This window comes from Salarias fasciatus, chromosome 16 (assembly GCF_902148845.1).
Source record: "Salarias fasciatus chromosome 16, fSalaFa1.1, whole genome shotgun sequence".
Taxonomy (NCBI): domain Eukaryota; kingdom Metazoa; phylum Chordata; class Actinopteri; order Blenniiformes; family Blenniidae; genus Salarias; species Salarias fasciatus.
The window spans coordinates 26,951,139-26,972,399 of NC_043760.1; the positions used below are offsets into that span (position 1 = coordinate 26,951,139).

The following is a 21,261-nucleotide window of genomic DNA, read 5'->3' on the forward strand; positions in this document are numbered from 1 at the left end:
GCACCACGGACCAGCTGTTTGTGAGGTTTGGAGCCCGGGGGCATGGTTCCCCGCTGACCTCTCAGCGTCTCGCCCACTGGGTGGGGGGCGCTATTGCAGCTGCCTACGAGGTACAGAATCTCTCGCCACCAGCAGTGATTCGTGCCCATTCCACACGACGTGTGGTTGCCTCTGCGGCCCTGTGCAGAGGGGTCACGGTGAGTGACATCTGCCAGGCTGCCTCCTGGGCCTCTGCGTCCACCTTCGTGCGTTCGTATCTGTTGGATATGTGCACTGACTCTGTGGCCATGTCGGTTTTCGGCGAGAACAAGAGTTCGGTCGTCTAACCGTTTCGGTCCTTCTGGCCTGGCTGCCACGTCCCGGGTGGGCTCGCGGACCAGGGGTTCCCTGCCTGCCGCTCGGCTCTGCCGTGGTCTGCGGATGTTGTTTACGGTGTTGCAGGGGCAGGAGTTCTGCCGCTTGCCGTTTTTGGGTTCGCTGCCGCTTTGTACATCGTGGGCCACACTTCGTCGCTAGGTGCCCGCCTCGTCCTTCGGGAGTTCTACGGCCGTTCTGGACATACGGTTTGTTTACTTCCGTCTTACGCACCAATCCCGTCAGCAGGCCAGCTGGGAGTAATGACGCTCTGTGTGTGTGTGTGTGTGTGTGTGTGTGTGTGTGTGTGTGTGTGTGTGTGTGTGTGTGTGTGTGTGTGTGTGTGTGTGTGTGTGTGAGTTTTCGTATGGTCGTGGGGACAAAATGTCCCCACAACATGGGAAAACCAGGCACAATGTCATTTGTGGGGACATTTCTTGGGTCCCCATGAAGGGAAACAGTGTTTTCTTGGCCATGTTGTTGTTACTGAAAAAATTAAAAGTGCAAAAACATTTCTTTTGGGCTATGCATTGTTTTGGTGTGGGTTAGGGTTAGGGGCTAGAAATGAATGGGAGTCAATGGAATGTCCCCAAAAGAGTGGGAAACCCAACATGTGTGTGTGTGTGTGTGTGTGTGTGTGTGTTGTGTGTGTGTGTGTGTGTGTGTGTGTGTGTGTGTGTGTGTGTGTGTGTGTGTGTGTGTGTGTGTGTGTGTGCGTGCGTGTGTTTTTTTGTTGTTTTTTGGGTTTTTTTTTTTTTTTGAAATGGTTTGCATGCTCACCTCACAGCAGGAAGCTCCCGGGTCGAGTCTGTTGTGTTTGGGGGCTTTTCTGTGAGACGTTTTTCAACAAGCACATGTTTCCATACAGTCTAAAAAAATCATTTGAGGTGAAATGGTGACTCTGAAGTTACTCCTCAGTGTTGTTTGAGTTTGTGAGATGATCTTTCACTGTGTGAGCAGCCTGCCTCCATCTATAGTCAGCTGGGATTGCTGTTCTGAATTAGAATTAAGGGTAGAGAGCAGTCTGGCTCTGTACAGAAAGACATGTTGAAAACTAAACTATTCAGAACATAAAAATAAGTAACACATCAGCAGAAATGAGATTTACCTCTCCTGCCTCTTTGTGGTCAAAGTAAAAGGAGAGAAAAAAAGAAAAGATTTGGCGACAGGATGAAATGAAAAAAGGTGCTATTCCAGATTCTGACTCTTCCTTTGTAAAAATAAATACAAAGTCAGGAAAATTTAGAAATGTTCCATGCCTGTAGAACCATTTTGTAGACACTTTTTGTCCTGCTTATTTAAACACAAACGTGGTCTGTGTGTCCTCAGCATTACTGTTGCTTGTATTGAAGGATGAACTTGTCTTTTCTTGATGCAGGTTTTCACATTTTGATTTCTTGAGTGTTCCTGTGATGTAAATCCATTGCCAGGCTTCAAACATTGTGATGTGCAGTCAGAACCATTTGGTGGGAGATCCACGATACAAAGAAACTGGATTCCCTGGAGTCACAATATAACATCAGCTTCCAGGCCTTCCTCACCTCTCAACCTTATTTTTGTTTTAAGATATGAGGGATATTTGAGTTGTAACATAAGTTTTTTTTATAGTGAAAACATGAAGGGATTTCTGTGGATTCCTTTTTGATTGAGTTTGAGGGTTTATATCATCAGCATGTTGGGTTTTTTTTCTTTTACGGTGATAAGGCTGCTTGAATTCCAGTGATACTACATTATGTGACAGAAGCTGCCAGTGGATCAATAAAAAGTGTGAAAAGTAGCAGGGGTGGTCGACATCGCTGCAGAGTTCCTCTTTAAACAGTTTAGTAATAACATGTGAAGTGAGTATATAGTCACTGGAATTAAAATTATAGAGAGTTTAAATCCAGTTTGTGAAATTTGACTCGAATCCAAAATGACTCAGTAAGAAAAGACCGTTCCACCTGATCGAACACCTTTTCTCACCTTTCTCTTTTTTGCTTTTGAAGATGCATTGTGAAGAAAAACTCCCCTGCAGGGTAGCCCTTTGCTCAAAGTGTTCCCGTCTGGCAAAAGTTATAAAGCCTTTGTGAATTTCTAGACTATTTGACTGTTTTTTTTGAGTCAACACAACTTCAAAAGCCACAACACAACAGGAACGACCACAATGGAAGCAGTGGGAAGAACAGGCTTCGTTTCTGGGGGACAGTATTTTCTGAGGGACTATTTTGAAACACGAGAGTTTCATGAAATTTAGGTAAAACGCTGCTGCTGGATGATTGTGATTAATGTGCTTTCACATCACTTCCGTCACATTGCAGCAGCGTGTCGGGGAGCAGCTCAAAGTTCAACTGGGTCTTCATGAATACAAACAAAAATTAACCAATAATGTTCAGAGCAGTATCGTGTTGCCTTCAAAGATCCAGGAAATGTTTTCTGACAGAAAAGGGGATCAATACTGCTCAACCAAACACAGCATTTCAGTTTCTTCTGGGGTGTAAAACTGTCCTTCAGCAGCAAGGTGTGTTTCAGTGAATGGGGGCATGTTGTGTGTGTGTTGTGTGTGTGTACCAGTGGAGGATCCTGGTCTTTTAAGGACTACAAATTCATTTTTGGACCCCAAAACCCACTTTGACCATAAACACATCCCTGAGACAGTTGGATCAAGAGGCATGGCCCACAGGACAGTTTATATGTCTTTGCAGTGTGGATCAAATCTTTTGTTTTCTGTCCCCTGAAAAATAAAGACAGAGAATTTTGCACATGATGAAATAAGTTGACAATGATCGTTTCATTCGTTTTAGCAGCAATATGTTGTGGAAACAGCGGTCACTTCAACGGCTGTCACTGGTTTATCAGTCTGGATACATCTGAGCGTAGAGCTCAGCTTCTTTTCTGTCCAGCTCGCGGTATGGCGCCTGCTCCTCTTTTGACATGGACTTCCACTGTTGAACCAGGAAAACACACTGTCAGCACACAAACTGGTTTGTTCATCTAATAATGAGGAGAATCTCACTGTGGCTGACTGCTGAGTGGCGACAGAGCAGATAAGACACTCACCCTCTGTCCCAGGGCTGATCTCGACATGGTCCTGTCAGTCATTCGAAACTCCGCCATTGCAACTGACCTCTGCTGTCAAAGGCTTTGGTCTGTAGACCCGGCTCTCCTGGTCCTCATAACTTCTGTATATAGAAGAACACAAGAGAAAATCAAAGGGCAAGAACACATGAACAGCATCTAAAAACATGCAGGACTAAAACCATCAGAAGCAAACTTACTTTGAAATGTAGTTTGGAATTTGAGGAGCTGCAGCTGGAGCCATCCAGCCACCAAGATCTCCTGTCTGACTGTGGTCAGATGGAGGGCGGATGGCTGCTGGAGGACTGGGTGGAGTTTGACAGCTAAATGTTCTATACAGCCACTCCATCACAGCTTCATACTCCTGATCTGGCTCCACAGCTGCAGCCAGCTCCGACAGGTCCTGAGACTGAAGCTGTTTCAACTCCTGCTGAATTTGTCCAGGAAAAGGATGTCTCCACTCCTGTCACACAGAGGAACAACAGGTGGTCAACTTCTCACAGTGGGACCAACAAAACTGAAGACATCTTGAACATATGACCCAGATATAATCCAGCTTCTAATATAATAAAACGGATACTCAGAAATCTTGTCTTACCTTCATTTTCGGTCGGACCACTCAACCTCCTTCGTTTGGACTCAGGATAGTCCAGTTCATCCCCATAATTCCTCTTTCTGAAAGAAAATAAACCATTTGAACATGAAGCAATATGTGACAGGAAAACACATTCAGGACTGAATCAGCAGAGGCAAACTTACTTTGGTTCCTCTTGAGGAACAGGAGGGTTCGCAGCTGGAACGATGCTGGCTGCAGATGTCTTGTCACGAAATGTAGATTCTGGTGGTTCTGTTGACAGAGAAGACAGTGTCAGTAACCACAACACATATCAGTCCATCTCAAATGATGTCACGTAATCAGTGACCACAAAATACTTATTTGCGACCATGAAACAATTGGTAGCTCTGGAATACGTTTTTTTTTTTTTTTCTTAGCAGAAAATTAATATATCATTGCCTCAAATTCATATTTCATGACTACGTTTGTTTTCTAGATTAAATTTTAAAAAAATTCTTGTTTTATCCTGTTTGCCACAGTTTTTAATTATATTCATGATATCACAGAAATATATGTCATGAATTAGCAACCACGGGTAAGAAAAGACACATTTTTATCTTGTTAAAGGTGCAGTAGGCAGGATTTTGCCAGTCAATGCTAATTTTTCTGTGTTTTCTTTGGATTAAATGTTAGAGTATGCATTGATAATCCTTTAGGAGTGCAGCATAATTGCACTACCGCGAGGGTGCAGCATTTCCATCTGTCTCTGTTCTGAGCTGAAAAGGAATCTCGACAGCTCCAGGTATCTTTGACCAATCAGAAGAGCCCCTGAGGCTCTAACCGTGATTGGTCAAGGGGCGTTCGTCGCACGTTCTTGTGGGAGGGGCTTAACTTGCGTAAGGGCGTGATGTCAGAGAAAACAGGACAGGATTGGCTGTGCTGAGTTTCAAATTGCCATCTTAGATCGATCAAATCGCCATCTTGCTTAGGTAACCCTAACCAAGATGGCGGACATGCGGAATCCTGCCTACAGCACCTTTAAGTTAGAACCTCCACAGTTTAAACTATTTTTCTCAGGACCGAATGTGTTTATTGATGGTCATGTTTGTGATAGAATTCACTCTCTGAAATGTTTTTGCTGGAGGACTCACAAACGCAGCTGACTCTCTGGAGACAGGAGAACAGTGTGAACACAAGCTGCGCAACTCCGGATATTTTACATCATTCCTGTTATTGGTAGCTGTTACCATGACAACGCAGTGGACTGTACCACCCAGTGTTTCAGACGTACGATAATTATCGTATTGGTACGATAATTTGGACCTCTGTACCATCAATAATCCCCCCCAAAAAAGGCAAAATGTACGACAATTTGACCGTTTCACGAACGTGTGATTGTATTCAACTGATCCCAGACTTTCTGACATTTTTTTTCCAAACCCTGAAGGTATCTTCTGTGTTGTGACACTCCCTTCGTGACATTTCCAGCCAATCATGTGTGTGTGTCAGCGTGAGTGAGTGGGTGTTGGGGGGCTGCCGGGGTCCCCGGCCGGGGCTTTCCTCTGCCCCATTTCTGAACCGGAGCGTGGGCGTCTGCCTGCGGGAGCGGCTTGAATCCGGGCTCTGTGATGACCGCCGGCTGTCTGGGCTCTGAGGGCCTCTCTGGCCTGCTTCTGGCCTTCTCAGGGGTCAGAGGTCATATATGCATGATCACGCTGATCTTTAATCACTCTTCACATACTCGGTTACCTTGTCTTCTTGTGGTGGTAAGAATAATGGTGGTCTGCAGTAGCCCTCTCTTGATGCACGCCCTGAGTTTACTACTAGTTACTAGTCTGTTCACTACTATGGTTCATCAGGGGGGGGAAAAAAAAAAGAAAAAAAATTATATAAATGTATAGTTCTGTCAGTTTTTGTGTTGGTTGTCGGCTGTTTTGGTGTTGTCGAGATTGGGGGTTTGGGATGGTTCTTGGTTGTGTGTGGTGCGTTGACAACACAGTTTTGCATTTGTTGTGAATTTGTACATAGGTTGTGCCCCCCCCCCCCCCCCCCCCCCCCCCCCCCCCCCCGTTCTCCCTCTCTTTATCTCTTTCTTTTCTGTCTCTCGCTCTCTGAGCGTTTCCGTCCCGATCCTGTCCGGCAGCCACGCCGAATGCCAGCTTTAAATAAAGGCAGCAGCAGGAGGAGATTCGTTCTCGTCCTGCTGCTAACATTAAAATCTGTTCAGATAGTAAAAGGCTACAATCATATAATATTGCACGCCCCAGCTGCTGAACAGGACAAGGGGAAAAAAAAAAAGAAATTGAGCGCATTTTCAATTACTATATTGCAATTAATATATATTTCTAACATATTTGTTAATGCGCTGTATTAAAATAATATTTTTTAAAATATGCCCATCCTTGTATAAAAATAATAATAATAATAATAATAATAATAATAATAATAATAATAATAATAATAATAATTACAATAATGATTTTTTTTTTGCAGCCTGACATTTTTCAGAAAATTGTATTCTTGTTTTTTTCTTTGATAAATATTATGAATAAACTTAGATCTCTTCTATTGGTGTATTTTATTTTTCAGCCCAATGTTCACGATTAAATACATCATTCCATTCAGTTTACATTTTTAACCCCTCCAATGCCATATTTTTAATTATGATGTGACTATGTTTTTGATCGGGAAATATTCTAGCCAACATAATACACTATGTGTAAATTCATTTCAAAATCAGTGGTATTATTTCTCTGCATTGACATTTTGTTTTGTCCATGATAATAGCAATAAAAAAATGGAAATAGGAGGAGAAAATCAGTTGCACACACATGCTGTGATGTGGTTCTGGCAGCGGATGGATTGCCTCTGAAGCTCAGTCAGGTGTTTAAAAGAGTGCGATCATGCCACAACACCTCAGAAAAAAATATTTTTTGGGGGAACACAACACATCATATTTACTGTGAATACTATAAGCAAAAATTTTAGAAAACAAAAAAACAAAAAAAAAAAACCTGCATAACTGAATCCTTTGAGGGTCGTTTTGAGTCGTTAATCCTGGAGCTAGTCATGGCTACGATGAATCAACAACTGATTAAAACGAGTCAACAAACAAACTGTGGAAAATAACAATTATAGGAGAACTTAATCTTAATGTCAGATGGCACAGCTTATTTGCTTGGGCATTGTTGACCTTCTTTAAACTTTTTAGTGACACTCCTTGAAATTCATATTCCAGCCACTTTATATAGAATAGGCACGCTTTTTTTTTTTTTGGGACAAAAATGTTTTTCTTTTTTTTTTTCCAATAAGACCGCACCAGATTATTGGTGGTGGTGGTGGTGGTGGCCTCTCCATCATGACAGAAAGAACTCAGGGTGCCTCACGAATAATAAAAACTACAAATTTTGAAATGTTTGAGTTTGGTGAGTTTAAATTTTTCCAAATTGAACTTTTATATCTTTCTACATGAACAACGGGAGCATTTCTGTGGCAAAATGTTACAGAATGAAAATTCCTCACCTGAACTGTATGAACACGATGCAGTTTATCAGATCAGATTCAGAGTGGCTTTTACACTCCGAACAGCAAGCGCTGAGACAACCTTCACTTTTTACTTTGACCAAGACAAACCAAGACCACACTAAAACATTACAGAGTCAGAGTCAAACCATCCAGTGTTTTTATGTTTAGATAATTCACCTCCCAGATGTTTTATCAAATACCGTTACTGCCACCAGAGGGCAGTGTTGCTTTGTGGACCTCTGTGATTGTAACGGAATGAGATACAGGAAGTTTTATAGGAAGTCTGGTTGATCTTCCAGCCATGCTTTAGGTATAAATTCATCAGACAAACATCACATGGTGTGAGAAACAGTACTATGGAGCCTCACTGACATGTAGTAATTCATATTTTGATTGATAATTCCTTTTTGGTCAATAACCACAACACACACCACTGTGTCAAAGCATCTGACAGTGAGAGGATCAGAGTATGAATATCTTTACAGAAATGATGGACAGAGGGAAATGACAGTGGAGGGTTCATACAGAATACAAAGATTCTCATGCAGTTTGGAAGTGTTTTAATTATACTCCATACCAGCAGGAGGAGCTATGATCACCTCTGTTCTTATAATAATTCACTTGAACTGTGACTTTCAGGGAAAGTTACACTTTGTCCTTCATCCTCGTGGAGCTGTGAGTTCATGTTGAGCATGTTTATTCTTTTCACGATGTTTCTGGTGATTTAATTTTTTATTTCAGGGCGTTTCCTGCATCACCCATTCTTACCACCCTCATCTTCTCTGACTTTCCTGTATGTGTGCATGTGGTGCATCTTCCCGTTATTATAATATGAATATTGACTGTTGGTTCATTAGTATTTCACTGCTTGTTCTAATTGGTACATTTATTGTTCTTTTAATGTTATTATGAATCAGTGATGCTGAACACCATGCACATGTCACACATGGACATAAAGCCATGGCAGGTTCAATCTCTAAATGTTGTGCACCATTTTGTGATCAATTAATACAGTTTGAACTTCATTTTTCTTCCTGGTTTTCTGTCTCCATTCCACAGTAAATGTTTAGAACTTTAGTGGCTGAATTTGCTTCATGTGAGCTGAATCCTGACAGGCGGGCTACAACAGAGAAAGAAGAATTGAATGATGGATTCTTATTGATCTATCAGATAAAAAAAACTTAACTCAGCAATATTTAAATGTTTCATTATAACCTGAGACACATGGATAATGGTGGGGTTTCTGGACATTCAACAGTCGTAGAGACTTGACAAGACGGAGGTCATCAGAGAGAAGGAGCACAGAGAAACACTCAAAGGTAAAGACACAGGACACATCAGGTGAGAGGAGAGAAAGAACTCTGAAAGACACAATATAGGCCTGAAACATGGAAGCAGACGTGAGAACAAAGACATGAATATAATTTATGAAACGAGTAGAAGAGAATTATGTTTTTTATATTAAAAATATAAACATCATCTGAAACAAGAATATGAGCAAGAAGCATAAACAAGGATCAGAATTGGAGGAAACATAAGAGAGACTCAGAAAATGAGACAAAAATAGATATTTTTTTCAACACCTTGTTCTTCAATGTTGTTAAACTTCTGAGCAGCTTTAGTGGTGTAATAAAACAACAATATTTTTGCAATGTCAAATATTGCATTTATTTCAAATTTTACAGTAGAAATACAAAGAAATATCTTCAAAGTGAATAAGATAAAAGTGACAGTAATAATAAATCAAGTCCCAAACATCATGTTCAAAATGTTTTCAATTTTGAGATTTATATAATTTATACAAAACACTGATGGGTTTTGAAAACACACACACACACACACACACACACACACACACACACACACACACACACACACACACACACACACACACACACACACACAATTACTTTTCCAACATGTCAAATATTATCTTTTTTTTTCTCTGTTGAACTCTGATCCAACAGGTTTCTTCTTTCTTTCAGTTCTTTTCTGAGATTCTGTTTGCTCAGCTGACCTCACAGAGACTTATATTTATATATAACTTGTGATTGTTCCTGCTGACAGCACCGGTTTGAAGATGTCATCATCTGCAGGAAAAAATTAAAAAAGGAAAAACCAACATCAACTTTAGTGTGCACAGCAGAAGATAGTTTAACACTGAAATGCATGTGAATAAAGTGTTGATGACTTCATGGAAAAAAGTAACCACAATGTTCCTCTAACCTCTTCCCTTTGCAGACCACAATAGAAAACTCGAACCAGGGTCCTGCTGTCGTTCACATCGTCGGTTCTCATCCTGGAGAGGAAGTCAGTGAACTTAGTGAGACACAAACAATATTTTTCAGATCTGCAATATTATATGTTCAGGTTATGAAACTTGAAATATGCATTTTCAATGTTTGTGATAAATAAATTCCAAGTGTGTGTGTGTGTGTGTGTGTGCGCGCGCGCTCTTGTATCCCTGTCAGACTCGTCCCTTGTGTCTTTTTTCAGATGTTCCATCTCACGAGGTTTTCTGAGCTGAAACTCTTTGAAGCTCTCCAATCGATAAGTCATATGATGTTTTCAAAATAACCAGTTTCAGATGTGACTGACCGCCGTATAAATGATTTCAATCATAAGTTAAATACTTCGGTTTTAGAAGACTGAAAATTGTTCATTGTTTAACATTTGGGGCTTTTGATAACAGAGAGACAGACCATATTATATTAGTACATGTTGTGTAATTCAATGTTTACTTTAAGAATCTGTACATAACAGGGGTTAAAAACTCATTTTAGCTGAGGGGCCAAAACAGTCCATTTAGACAAGACAGTAAAAATGTTCGAAAATAAACATGAGTTTTTCTTTGGAAAACAAAAAACAAAATCTCAGTGATCAAACCTTGTTATTTGACATTCATGACGTACTCATCAAAGTGGAAGACGGGTTAACTGGGTGTGGTGTTCATTAACATCTGAATATCCAGATTATTGAACATCTTCCTCCAACTGACTGAATTTAATGAATGAGTGAATCAGACTTGAATTAGAGATCATCTTAAACTTTCTCTCACCTGTGGATGCAGACAGTTAATATCATGCAGCAGAGAAGAAATCCTGCTGTGAGTATAATCAGAAATTCCCATGAATCTGCATCAAAACAGAAAAAAAAAATCAAATTTAGACAGTATGTAGATTTTATCTGCTGTGGAGTTACTGAGTCATCCAGAAGGTTTACCTACCTTCCTCAGGTTTCTCAGTCACAGTTACATTCCATTCAATATTATGTACGCCACTTATCCTGGTTACAGAGCATGAATAAAGTCCTTCATCTTCAGCCTGAGCATCCAGAATACTGAGCCTGGTAAAAGAGTCCTGATGTATGATTTGTCTTGGAGAGGAGAGCTTATAAAAAGTCTCATTACTAAAGATGGAAAAAATCAGAACTTTGTCTTTCATCCAGGTGAATTGATTTGCATTTCTTGTTGATATATTACAGTTGAGCTCTACTGGTTCTCCTCTGAACACCTCCACCGTCCTCCTCTGCTGAACTGAAACAGCCACTAAAGAAAACATCCAGTCAGCACTAAAGACAATCTGAACTTGAATTGAATTTGTTATCAGTAATGTAAACCTTGCCGTACCTCCAAAGACACGATGCATCCCCAGCAGCTGGAAGAAGAGCAGAGCTGCTTGGTTTGAACTGAACATTGTGTCGTTCAGACAGAGAGTGAGAAGAGTCTCATCAGCCCTGAATGCATCTGCAGAGGAGGCTCCACACGAGGAAGTGGTTAGTCGCTGTTTTACTCAGCTCAGAGCACAACGGACGCCTTTTGAGGAATAAAATATTAAACCATGTGTCAGCACTGTGAAAAACAAGAATTGTACATGTACAACTCGGTGTAAAAAAGAAAATGTAGCTGATAAACACAGTAAACCACAGGAAGACCACTTCTTCATGTCAATTCATGAATCTCCTCCAGAGATTAATGAAGTATTTTGATTCCAAGAACATTGAGTCCACATGCTGTGAATTCAGCTTCAAACTCTTCAGAAAATCTCCATGGCTGCTTCTTATGTTGCATCCTTGATGACGTGTTGAAGAAAGCAGATTAAGACACAGAGATCACACATGAGTAATATTGAATTAGTTTAATTTTTCTTTTCTAGAAATCACATATTTTCAATTCAGAATATGCTACTTTTTGTAAATGGATGTTTTCTGTAGCTGATATGAACTTCTGTTAGTTTTAAATATGAAAAATTCAAATGTGACCATATATGGTCACTCGTCTCACACTTGACTGAACTTAAGGTATTTATTTCCTTTAAAGAAGGCTTCTGATTGGTTCCGTGGTCACCCTGTCATGACAGATGACATTTTTCTTATCACTGATAACATCAGCAGCATGTTCTAACTGCATGTCAAAAAGCTTCTTCCCTTTATGAAAAATGTGAACCTATCAGGTCTTTCTGACCTTCTTTCTACCGCAGATTAGAAACTGACTGATAAAGATGAACAGGGCTGCTGCAACTCATTTAGGGGTCCTAAGTATGACTATTTTGTGGGACCAAGCAGGAACCCGGTGTCAGTTTGATTATTTAACGTCACTGTTGCTGTTGTTCTGGCTCTGAGAAGACTAACAAGTCCCATGAACTCATATTAATTACACCAAGAATAAGAAATAGCTTATAACTATTGTAAACCCAAAAAACATTCTGTAGTATTCCGGTGTTATTTCCTGGATAAGTCGTAAAATAAGCTTATTTACTGGTCACTACTGAAATCAGTTTCAGAATTGCGAATAAAAATACAGTTTCATCATTCTGTATTTCATTCTTTATGAAGAAAAAATGACTTAAATGTATCATGCAATTATTAAAAAGATATTTGAATGAAAGGGGGCAGAAAGAAGTAAAAAGAAACATATGATGTCCACCCCTCATCAAAACAAATCAATAACATTTTCGGTCTTGTTGAGCAGTTCATGTCAAAGCACAAGACAATTTACTAAATATTTTACAATGTTTTCTGTTCCACAGCAGTGTCATATTTTAGCAGTAATGAAGCTTTTACACTTTTCTTGAAACTATAAATAGAACTTTTGGGTTGTTCCACAAGTTGACTCCCTGGAATGTGATTCATCTTTCTCTTTATCTTTCGTTATAACAGAAACAAGTCACTGTTATTAAGAGAATCTTTGACCTTTCTTACAAGCATTTTTCAGACCCTTTGTCTTCAGTGGGTTGTTGACAGTCATTTTCTCTCCATGAGGACGAATTTTACAATTTTGGTCACATAAATTGATGAATGTTGTCATGAACGTATTATAGACACTATTTAAAATATTTTTTCTTATTTTTTGTTATTTTATCCACAGTAGTATTTGCATTTTTATCTTTATTCAACTAAAACTTGAAATATTAAATGTGTGGAGACTTTCCTGTGGTTTCATACGCACTGAAACACAGGAAGCTGCTGGCAGTTTGGGCCCCAAGTAGAAAAATCCACCCCCCACCCCCAAACCCCACCCCTGAGGCCCTACATGCAGTGCATGATGTGTGTGGTGGAAGATAAATGTCATGAGTGCTCAAAGAGCAAATTTTCTGTAGACCAGAGCTCTCCTGAAGACGGTGTGGGTGTGCAAACACTGCTCTGGGGGAAAGTGGACTTTAGATACATTGCTGAGAATATCTCCAGTTGGTTCTGCCTTGCAGAGAGCATGAGAGCATGAGAGCATGCATTTCAAGCCACTGTCTTGTGGAGCTACCAGAAGATGGTGAAATTGTTATTTTTAATAGGTCTTGCTTCATATATGTGCCAACGCAGTGGCACTCCTGTAAATGCTTGGTTTGGTTTGAGGCCACGCTACATGGCTGTGGGTTACTGACGGTCTTTTGCTCTGCAACAGGAAGTAAAAACCTCCCACATGTTGAAGCTGTTCAAATCTATATGCCCAGAGCTTGTTGTGTTTTCAGGTTTATTCCTCTTATAAACAGTTACATGGAAAGATCGAGTGGAAGACTGAATTTTATTTATTATACCAAGAAAACTGAACACTGAACATAAAGTGAACAGACGTTCCGATTCTCAAACAAATGCATCTGGATAGAGACCCGTTTGAGATTGAGAAAAGATGAATTAGCAATGTGAGAATCACAAGGAAAATGCCGTTTTATTGTTGTTTAAATGGAAAGTCTCTCACGCTCTTAGCTGCCAATTTCCCACTCTCGACATTCCCATCTAATCCCATTATAAACTCAAAAAAATGGCTAAAATTCTGATCAAACTTAAAAGCTTGCAGTTTAATTTTGGTAGAAGATATTGAAATAAGGTTTTCACATCTGAACAGAGGACAAATATGGCAACATTTTAAAAGTTTAATGACATCTCTACGGGGAACCATGGCGAGGCATGGTGGACTTGTTCGAGGATGCATTTTTTTCTTTTTTTTTTCAATCAGCTCTCTTCCATTTGCATGGGTAAAAAGTTGCTGTTGCCATGGTAACCAGCCATGGTAACCATGACATCATCAGTCCTGGCTGAGAATGTACATGGCTTTCATCTTTCAACTTTGAAGCCAGTGGGGAAGGCCTTATCAATGAACTGTCTTCTCATTCCTGACGTGGAATCGAACAGTTCAGACGCGCGAGAGATTCTCAGTTCTACAGAGCGAAAGAGCGGCTTGAGGAATTCATTGAATTTATTCATTCGTTCAAACACTGACAGTGAGGCAGAGATGACGCAACAGCAGAGAGACATGGCCAAGGAAGCAGCCTATTGGAAGAAGAAATTTGAAGACGTGAACGAGGAGCTGGAGGATGAAATCAGGGCCAAGACAAAGGTCCAGGAACGGCTCAAACAGGCAGAGCAGGCCCTGACGGCTAATGGGGCCGAATGGATGGACGACAGGAAGAACGTGTGTGCAGGCATTCAGGGTCTTCTGAGGAATATTGAAAGACTGGATAAGATCGTGTCCGCGGTTGGCAAAGTGAACCCAAAGATCAGAAAGGCAGAGGCAAAGAGGAAAAAAGCAGAGGAGAGGATTGGAAAAGAAAAGAAGAAAGGTACAACAGAGGAGAAGAAATGTGAACAGGCAGAGAACTACCTGGCCCTCTGTACCACAACAGTGGCCAGCGTTGAAATGAAAGTGGAAAGCCTCATACGTGCCCTGGAGGAGTCCCCCGGTAAAGATCGGAAAAAGGATAATCAGGAGACTTACAGAGTCACAGCCGATGCGACAGATACGGAGCCTATGAAAAGCCGCATCAAAACTTTGGAAGATGAACAAGAAAAGTTGAACTCTCAGCTCAAGGAAAACGGCGTCAAACTGAAAGACCAGGAGCAGCAAATTCAAACCTTGGAAAAAAATCTGAAATCACAAACCGATGAAACGGAGAGGCTGCAGAGGAAGCTGCTGGAAGTCCAGAGGTGTGAGCCAGAGGAGAGCCAGGATGAGTTGGCCGACTGTGAGATGAACACTTCCTTCCTGGAAGAAGAGGTGTATCGTCTCAGAGTTGACTTACAAATGGAAAAGACAGTGTCAGAAATTCTGACAGTGCAAGTTCAAGAAAGGATGGATGAGCTTACAGCCATTATTAACAACCTGGAGAGTCTGAAGGCCACAAAGCTGCAGGAGGCAGAAGAAGAGATATCTGCCCTGCTGTCTGAGTACCAGGAGAGAGTCAACCAGCTCAGTTCAGAGGTCGTCACCCTGAAACAGGAAGCCTCCTCATCTCAGCAAGCCCTTGAAAATTCCATCAAGGAGCGGGAGGTGGAGAGAGAGCAGGCGGCCGCGGCAATGAGAGGTCAGGACGAGGAGAACCGGAACAGGTTCAGGCTCCTCACTGACCAGATCTCCACCCTGACTGAAAACAACGTTGACTCTGTGGCAAAGCTCGAAAGGTTGAGGACCAAAATGACCCAAAAGGAGGCCGAGTGGACAGAAACATGTCACGTCCTAGAAAGACTGCTCTGGGATGAGGCTCTGGCCAAAGAGGAACTGCTGAAACGGTGCAGAATGTTAGAGGAGGGCTTCTTCACTGAGGAGGAGAAATGGATGGAGATGAGCAAAGATGAACAAGAAAAGTTGAACTCTCAGCTCAAGGAAAACGGCGTCAAACTGAAAGACCAGGAGCAGCAGATTCAAACCTTGGAAAAAAATCTGAAGTCACAAACCGATGAAACGGAGAGGCTGCAGAGGAAGCTGCTGGAAGTCCAGAGGTGTGAGCCAGAGGAGAGCCAGGATGAGTTGGCCGACTGTGAGACGAACACTTCCTTCCTGGAAGAAGAGGTGTATCGTCTCAGAGTTGACTTAGAAATGGAAAAGACAGTGTCAGAAATTCTGACAGTGCAAGTTCAAGAAAGGATGGACGAGCTTACAGCCATTATTAACAACCTGGAGAGTCTGAAGGCCACAAAGCTGCAGGAGGCAGAAGAAGAGATATCTGCCCTGCTGTCTGAGTACCAGGAGAGAGTCAACCAGCTCAGTTCAGAGGTCGTCACCCTGAAACAGGAAGCCTCCTCATCTCAGCAAGCCCTTGAAAATTCCATCAAGGAGCGGGAGGTGGAGAGAGAGCAGGCGGCCGCGGCAATGAGAGGTCAGGACGAGGAGAACCGGAACAGGTTCAGGCTCCTCACTGACCAGATCTCTACCCTGACTGAAAACAACGTTGACTCTGTGGCAAAGCTCGAAAGGTTGAGGACCGAAATGACCCAAAAGGAGGCCGAGTGGACAGAAACATGTCACGTCCTAGAAAGACTGCTCTGGGATGAGGCTCTGGCCAAAGAGGAACTGCTGAAACGGTGCAGAATGTTAGAGGAGGGCTTCTTCACTGAGGAGGAGAAATGGATGGAGATGAGCAAAGATGAACAAGAAAAGTTGAACTCTCAGCTCAAGGAAAACGGCGTCAAACTGAAAGACCAGGAGCAGCAAATTCAAACCTTGGAAAAAAATCTGAAATCACAAACCGATGAAACGGAGAGGCTGCAGAGGAAGCTGCTGGAAGTCCAGAGGTGTGAGCCAGAGGAGAGCCAGGATGAGTTGGCCGACTGTGAGACGAACACTTCCTTCCTGGAAGAAGAGGTGTATCGTCTCAGAGTTGACTTACAAATGGAAAAGACAGTGTCAGAAATTCTGACAGTGAAAGCTCAAGAAAGGATGGACGAGCTTACAGACATTATTAACAACCTGGAGAGTCTGAAGGCCACAAAGCTGCAGGAGGCAGAAGAAGAGATATCTGCCCTGCTGTCTGAGTACCAGGAGAGAGTCAACCAGCTCAGTTCAGAGGTCGTCACCCTGAAACAGGAAGCCTCCTCATCTCAGCAAGCCCTTGAAAATTCCATCAAGGAGCGGGAGGTGGAGAGAGAGCAGGCGGCCGCGGCAATGAGAGGTCAGGACGAGGAGAACCGGAACAGGTTCAGGCTCCTCACTGACCAGATCTCCACCCTGACTGAAAACAACGTTGACTCTGTGGCAAAGCTCGAAAGGTTGAGGACCGAAATGACCCAAAAGGAGGCCGAGTGGACAGAAACATGTCACGTCCTAGAAAGACTGCTCTGGGATGAGGCTCTGGCCAAAGAGGAACTGCTGAAACGGTGCAGAATGTTAGAGGAGGGCTTCTTCACTGAGGAGGAGAAATGGATGGAGATGAGCAAAGATGAACAAGAAAAGTTGAACTCTCAGCTCAAGGAAAACGGCGTCAAACTGAAAGACCAGGAGCAGCAGATTCAAACCTTGGAAAAAAATCTGAAATCACAAACCGATGAAACGGAGAGGCTGCAGAGGAAGCTGCTGGAAGTCCAGAGGTGTGAGCCAGAGGAGAGCCAGGATGAGTTGGCCGACTGTGAGACGAACACTTCCTTCCTGGAAGAAGAGGTGTATCGTCTCAGAGTTGACTTACAAATGGAAAAGACAGTGTCAGAAATTCTGACAGTGAAAGCTCAAGAAAGGATGGACGAGCTTACAGACATTATTAACAACCTGGAGAGTCTGAAGGCCACAAAGCTGCAGGAGGCAGAAGAAGAGATATCTGCCCTACTGTCTGAGTACCAGGAGAGAGTCAACCAGCTCAGTTCAGAGGTCGTCACCCTGAAACAGGAAGCCTCCTCATCTCAGCAAGCCCTTGAAAATTCCATCAAGGAGCGGGAGGTGGAGAGAGAGCAGGCGGCCGCGGCAATGAGAGGTCAGGACGAGGAGAACCGGAACAGGTTCAGGCTCCTCACTGACAAGATCTCCACCCTGACTGAAAACAACGTTGACTCTGTGGCAAAGCTCGAAAGGTTGAGGACGGAAATGACCCAAAAGGAGGCCGAGTGGACAGAAACATGTCACGTCCTAGAAAGACTGCTCTGGGATGAGGCTCTGGCCAAAGAGGAACTGCTGAAACGGTGCAGAATGTTAGAGGAGGGCTTCTTCACTGAGGAGGAGAAATGGATGGAGATGAGCAAAGATGAACAAGAAAAGTTGAACTCTCAGCTCAAGGAAAACGGCGTCAAACTGAAAGACCAGGAGCAGCAAATTCAAACCTTGGAAAAAAATCTGAAATCACAAACCGATGAAACGGAGAGGCTGCAGAGGAAGCTGCTGGAAGTCCAGAGGTGTGAGCCAGAGGAGAGCCAGGATGAGTTGGCCGACTGTGAGACGAACACTTCCTTCCTGGAAGAAGAGGTGTATCGTCTCAGAGTTGACTTACAAATGGAAAAGACAGTGTCAGAAATTCTGACAGTGAAAGCTCAAGAAAGGATGGACGAGCTTACAGACATTATTAACAACCTGGAGAGTCTGAAGGCCACAAAGCTGCAGGAGGCAGAAGAAGAGATATCTGCCCTACTGTCTGAGTACCAGGAGAGAGTCAACCAGCTCAGTTCAGAGGTCGTCACCCTGAAACAGGAAGCCTCCTCATCTCAGCAAGCCCTTGAAAATTCCATCAAGGAGCGGGAGGTGGAGAGAGAGCAGGCGGCCGCGGCAATGAGAGGTCAGGACGAGGAGAACCGGAACAGGTTCAGGCTCCTCACTGACAAGATCTCCACCCTGACTGAAAACAACGTTGACTCTGTGGCAAAGCTCGAAAGGTTGAGGACCAAAATGACCCAAAAGGAGGCCGAGTGGACAGAAACATGTCACGTCCTAGAAAGACTGCTCTGGGATGAGGCTCTGGCCAAAGAGGAACTGCTGAAACGGTGCAGAAAGGTAGAAAAGGGCTTCTTCACTCAGGAGGAGAAATGGATGGAGGCGTTAAACAACAGCACTGTAGAAATCCAGGATTTTCTCCAGAGGATCAGTGAACTGGACCGGCTGGCCTCCATGACGGACAGACAGAAGGCCAACATGAAAAAAGTGGAGAAAAAAGCCAGACAAGAGGCGGCCAAAAAAGAGGAGGAAGACAGGAGGAAGAGGAGTGAGGAGGAATCCAGGAAGAGGAAGAGGAAGAGGAGATAAGATGACCCAAAAAATTCAGCTAGTTCAAAGAAAACAGTGGCAGCCCTTCAAAGTAAAAGTTAAAAACAAACAAAAAAAAACAACACAAAATACAACCTAAAACCTGAAGCCACTGTGGCAGGGCGGACAGACAGCTCCACCGGGGGAATTTAAAACCAAGAAATAGTTAAAGGAGCTCCACATGCTGCCGTTCAAAAATTGAAGAAGGTCACAGAAACAGGGGGTAAGAAACACAAGAAAGAGTAAGATGCACAATTGCCCCCCTGCCCCCCTTTGAAAAATAGAAAGAAGGTAACGGGGGGTAATAAACAGGGGGTAAGAAACAGGGGGTAAGAAACAGGGGGTAAGAAACCAGAAGGAAAAGGCCAGACACAGGGGTTTCAAGAACTTTAGAATGAAAACTGACAAATAAATCGCAAGAGGAGGCCTTGAGAGCACACACTGTGGGAGAGAGGGAAAAAAATAAACTTGAGCTTAATCAAATGAAAGATAAAACTAAAAAAGAATCCCGGAGGAAGTTTTACTTTGTGCCTGCCAGCTGTTGCAGACAGGAATCTGTGTGTGTGTGTGTGTGTGTGTGTGTGTGTGTGTGTGTGTGTGTGTGTGTGTGTGTGTGTGTGTGTGTGTGTGTGTGTGTGTGTGTGTGTATGTGCGTGTCTGTGTGTGTGTGAGATCAGCCATCATAGAGAGTCAGAGTCAGGGAGTCAGAGTTTGGGGATCTGGACCACCGTCTGGTGATCTGGACTGCCATCAGGGAACTGGACTGCTGATCCCCGTCAGTCCTGAAGCTGCTCGGCCTGGTGGAACCACAGCAGTTTCCGTTTCTCCACGAAGGTCCAGATCTGCTCCTGTCCGTCCCTCAAGCCTCATATTGTCCGCATTGACCTGTCTGGGGTGGAGCCTGTCTTCCACTGGTGCAGGGCAGACAGACACCACCCTCACCCAGCTGGGATGGGCTCTATGACTCTGAATAGGATGTGAAACAAAGTGAAGGAATTAAAAATGAATTTGCTGATTGGTGCATTTAATACTTTCAGAAGAAACAATTTATGAGCATTACTCCACAAAATTCTGAGTTATTATTAATTACATATATTATATATTGAAACAACAAGGGATTACAAGTTACTTGTTTTTAATTCTTTTGACTTACTAATTGTGTTCTGACCTCTTTTTCCAGAATGCAGCCGAACTCCACGTGGTCACTGATCAGGTGAGCTGGACCCAGAACCTCAGACTTGGTACTGATCCAGAAGGTGGGGGGTTCAGCTCCTAATCACACACACACACACACACACACACACACACACACACACACACACACACACACACACACACACACACACACACACACACACACACGAGCTGTTATAATAATAATAATAAATTTTATTTATAATGCACTTTACATTTCAATGAAATCTCAAAGTGCTGCAGAAGTACAGAGTTAAAACAACAACAACAAATAACAGAGTTTAAAATGCAATACAAGAAAAATCTAAACCTCAAAACAATGTCAACAATGTCAATGAAAGACTTCAATAGGCCTTTTTGAATAAGAAGGTCTTAAGGCCTTTTTTAAAGACCTCAACCCTTTGTGGAGCCCTCAGGGTCTCTGGGAGGGCATTCCAGAGCCGTGGGGCAACTGCCTGAAAGGCCCTGTCTCCATGGTGGAGAGTTTCGTTCTTGGTTGGTGAAGGCAGTAGGTGGAGGAGGAGGAGTGCAGGCTTCGCGTGGTGGTGTGGATGGTGAGTAATTCGCTGAGGTAGGCAGGGGCAGTTCCATGGATGCACTGGTGGGTGAGGAGACAGAGTTTATATTGTATTCTGTATTGTATGGGTAACCAGTGGAGTGATTTGAGGACGGGAGTGATGTGATCGTATTTGCGCCTCTTTGTCAGGATCCGGGCAGCACAGTTCGGAATGTACTGGAGTTTTTGGAGGCTCTTGCCCGGGATCCCGACGAGGAGGGCATTGCAGTAGTCCAACCTGGAGGAGACAAAGGCATGGACCAACCTCTCAGCATCCGGTTTGGAGAGGGAGGCACGGAGTTTGGAGATGTTTTTGAGATGGAAGAAAGAGACCTTGCAGAGGTGGCGGACGTGGGCGTCAAATGAGAGATGAGAGTTCAACCTAATTCCTAGGTTGGTAACAGAGGTGGACAGGTGAATGTTGTGATCCAAAATGGGGATGCTATTGAGGGAGAGAGACTGGGTCTGATGTGGAGTGCCGATGATAATGGCTTCAGTTTTATTGCTGTTGAATTGGAGAAAGTCGGTTGCCATCCATGCCTTAATCTCCTCCAGGCAGGCTTGAAATGTAGCTGGCAGAGCTGAAGGGAGTGTGGA

The 21,261-nt window shown here is 43.0% G+C and overlaps 1 protein-coding gene across 1 annotated transcript; it reads right to left on the reverse strand.

The window, feature by feature from the left end:
- Positions 1 to 9,369: 9,369 nt before the first annotated feature.
- On the reverse strand, positions 9,370 to 11,214 carry LOC115402949 (vascular endothelial growth factor receptor 2-like). The gene is made up of 5 exons (XM_030111650.1): positions 11,118 to 11,214; positions 10,716 to 11,036; positions 10,548 to 10,623; positions 9,716 to 9,788; positions 9,370 to 9,579 (listed from the first exon to the last, which is right to left on the reverse strand). The coding sequence occupies exons 1-5, from the start codon at positions 11,182 to 11,184 to the stop codon at positions 9,508 to 9,510; spliced, it is 609 nt and encodes a 202-aa protein (XP_029967510.1). The 5' UTR covers positions 11,185 to 11,214; the 3' UTR covers positions 9,370 to 9,507.
- Between the last annotated feature and the right edge of the window lie 10,047 nt (positions 11,215 to 21,261).

Coding starts and splice junctions, on each gene's coding strand:
- LOC115402949 (XM_030111650.1), bottom strand. CDS start 11,184: ATGTTCAGTTCAAACCAAGCAGCTCTGCTCTTCTTCCAGCTGCTGGGG. Junction 11,037..11,117: donor GATGCATCGTGTCTTTGGAG/GTACGGCAAGGT, acceptor TGTTTTCTTTAG/TGGCTGTTTCAGTTCAGCAG. Junction 10,624..10,715: donor GACTGAGAAACCTGAGGAAG/GTAGGTAAACCT, acceptor GTTTTGATGCAG/ATTCATGGGAATTTCTGATT.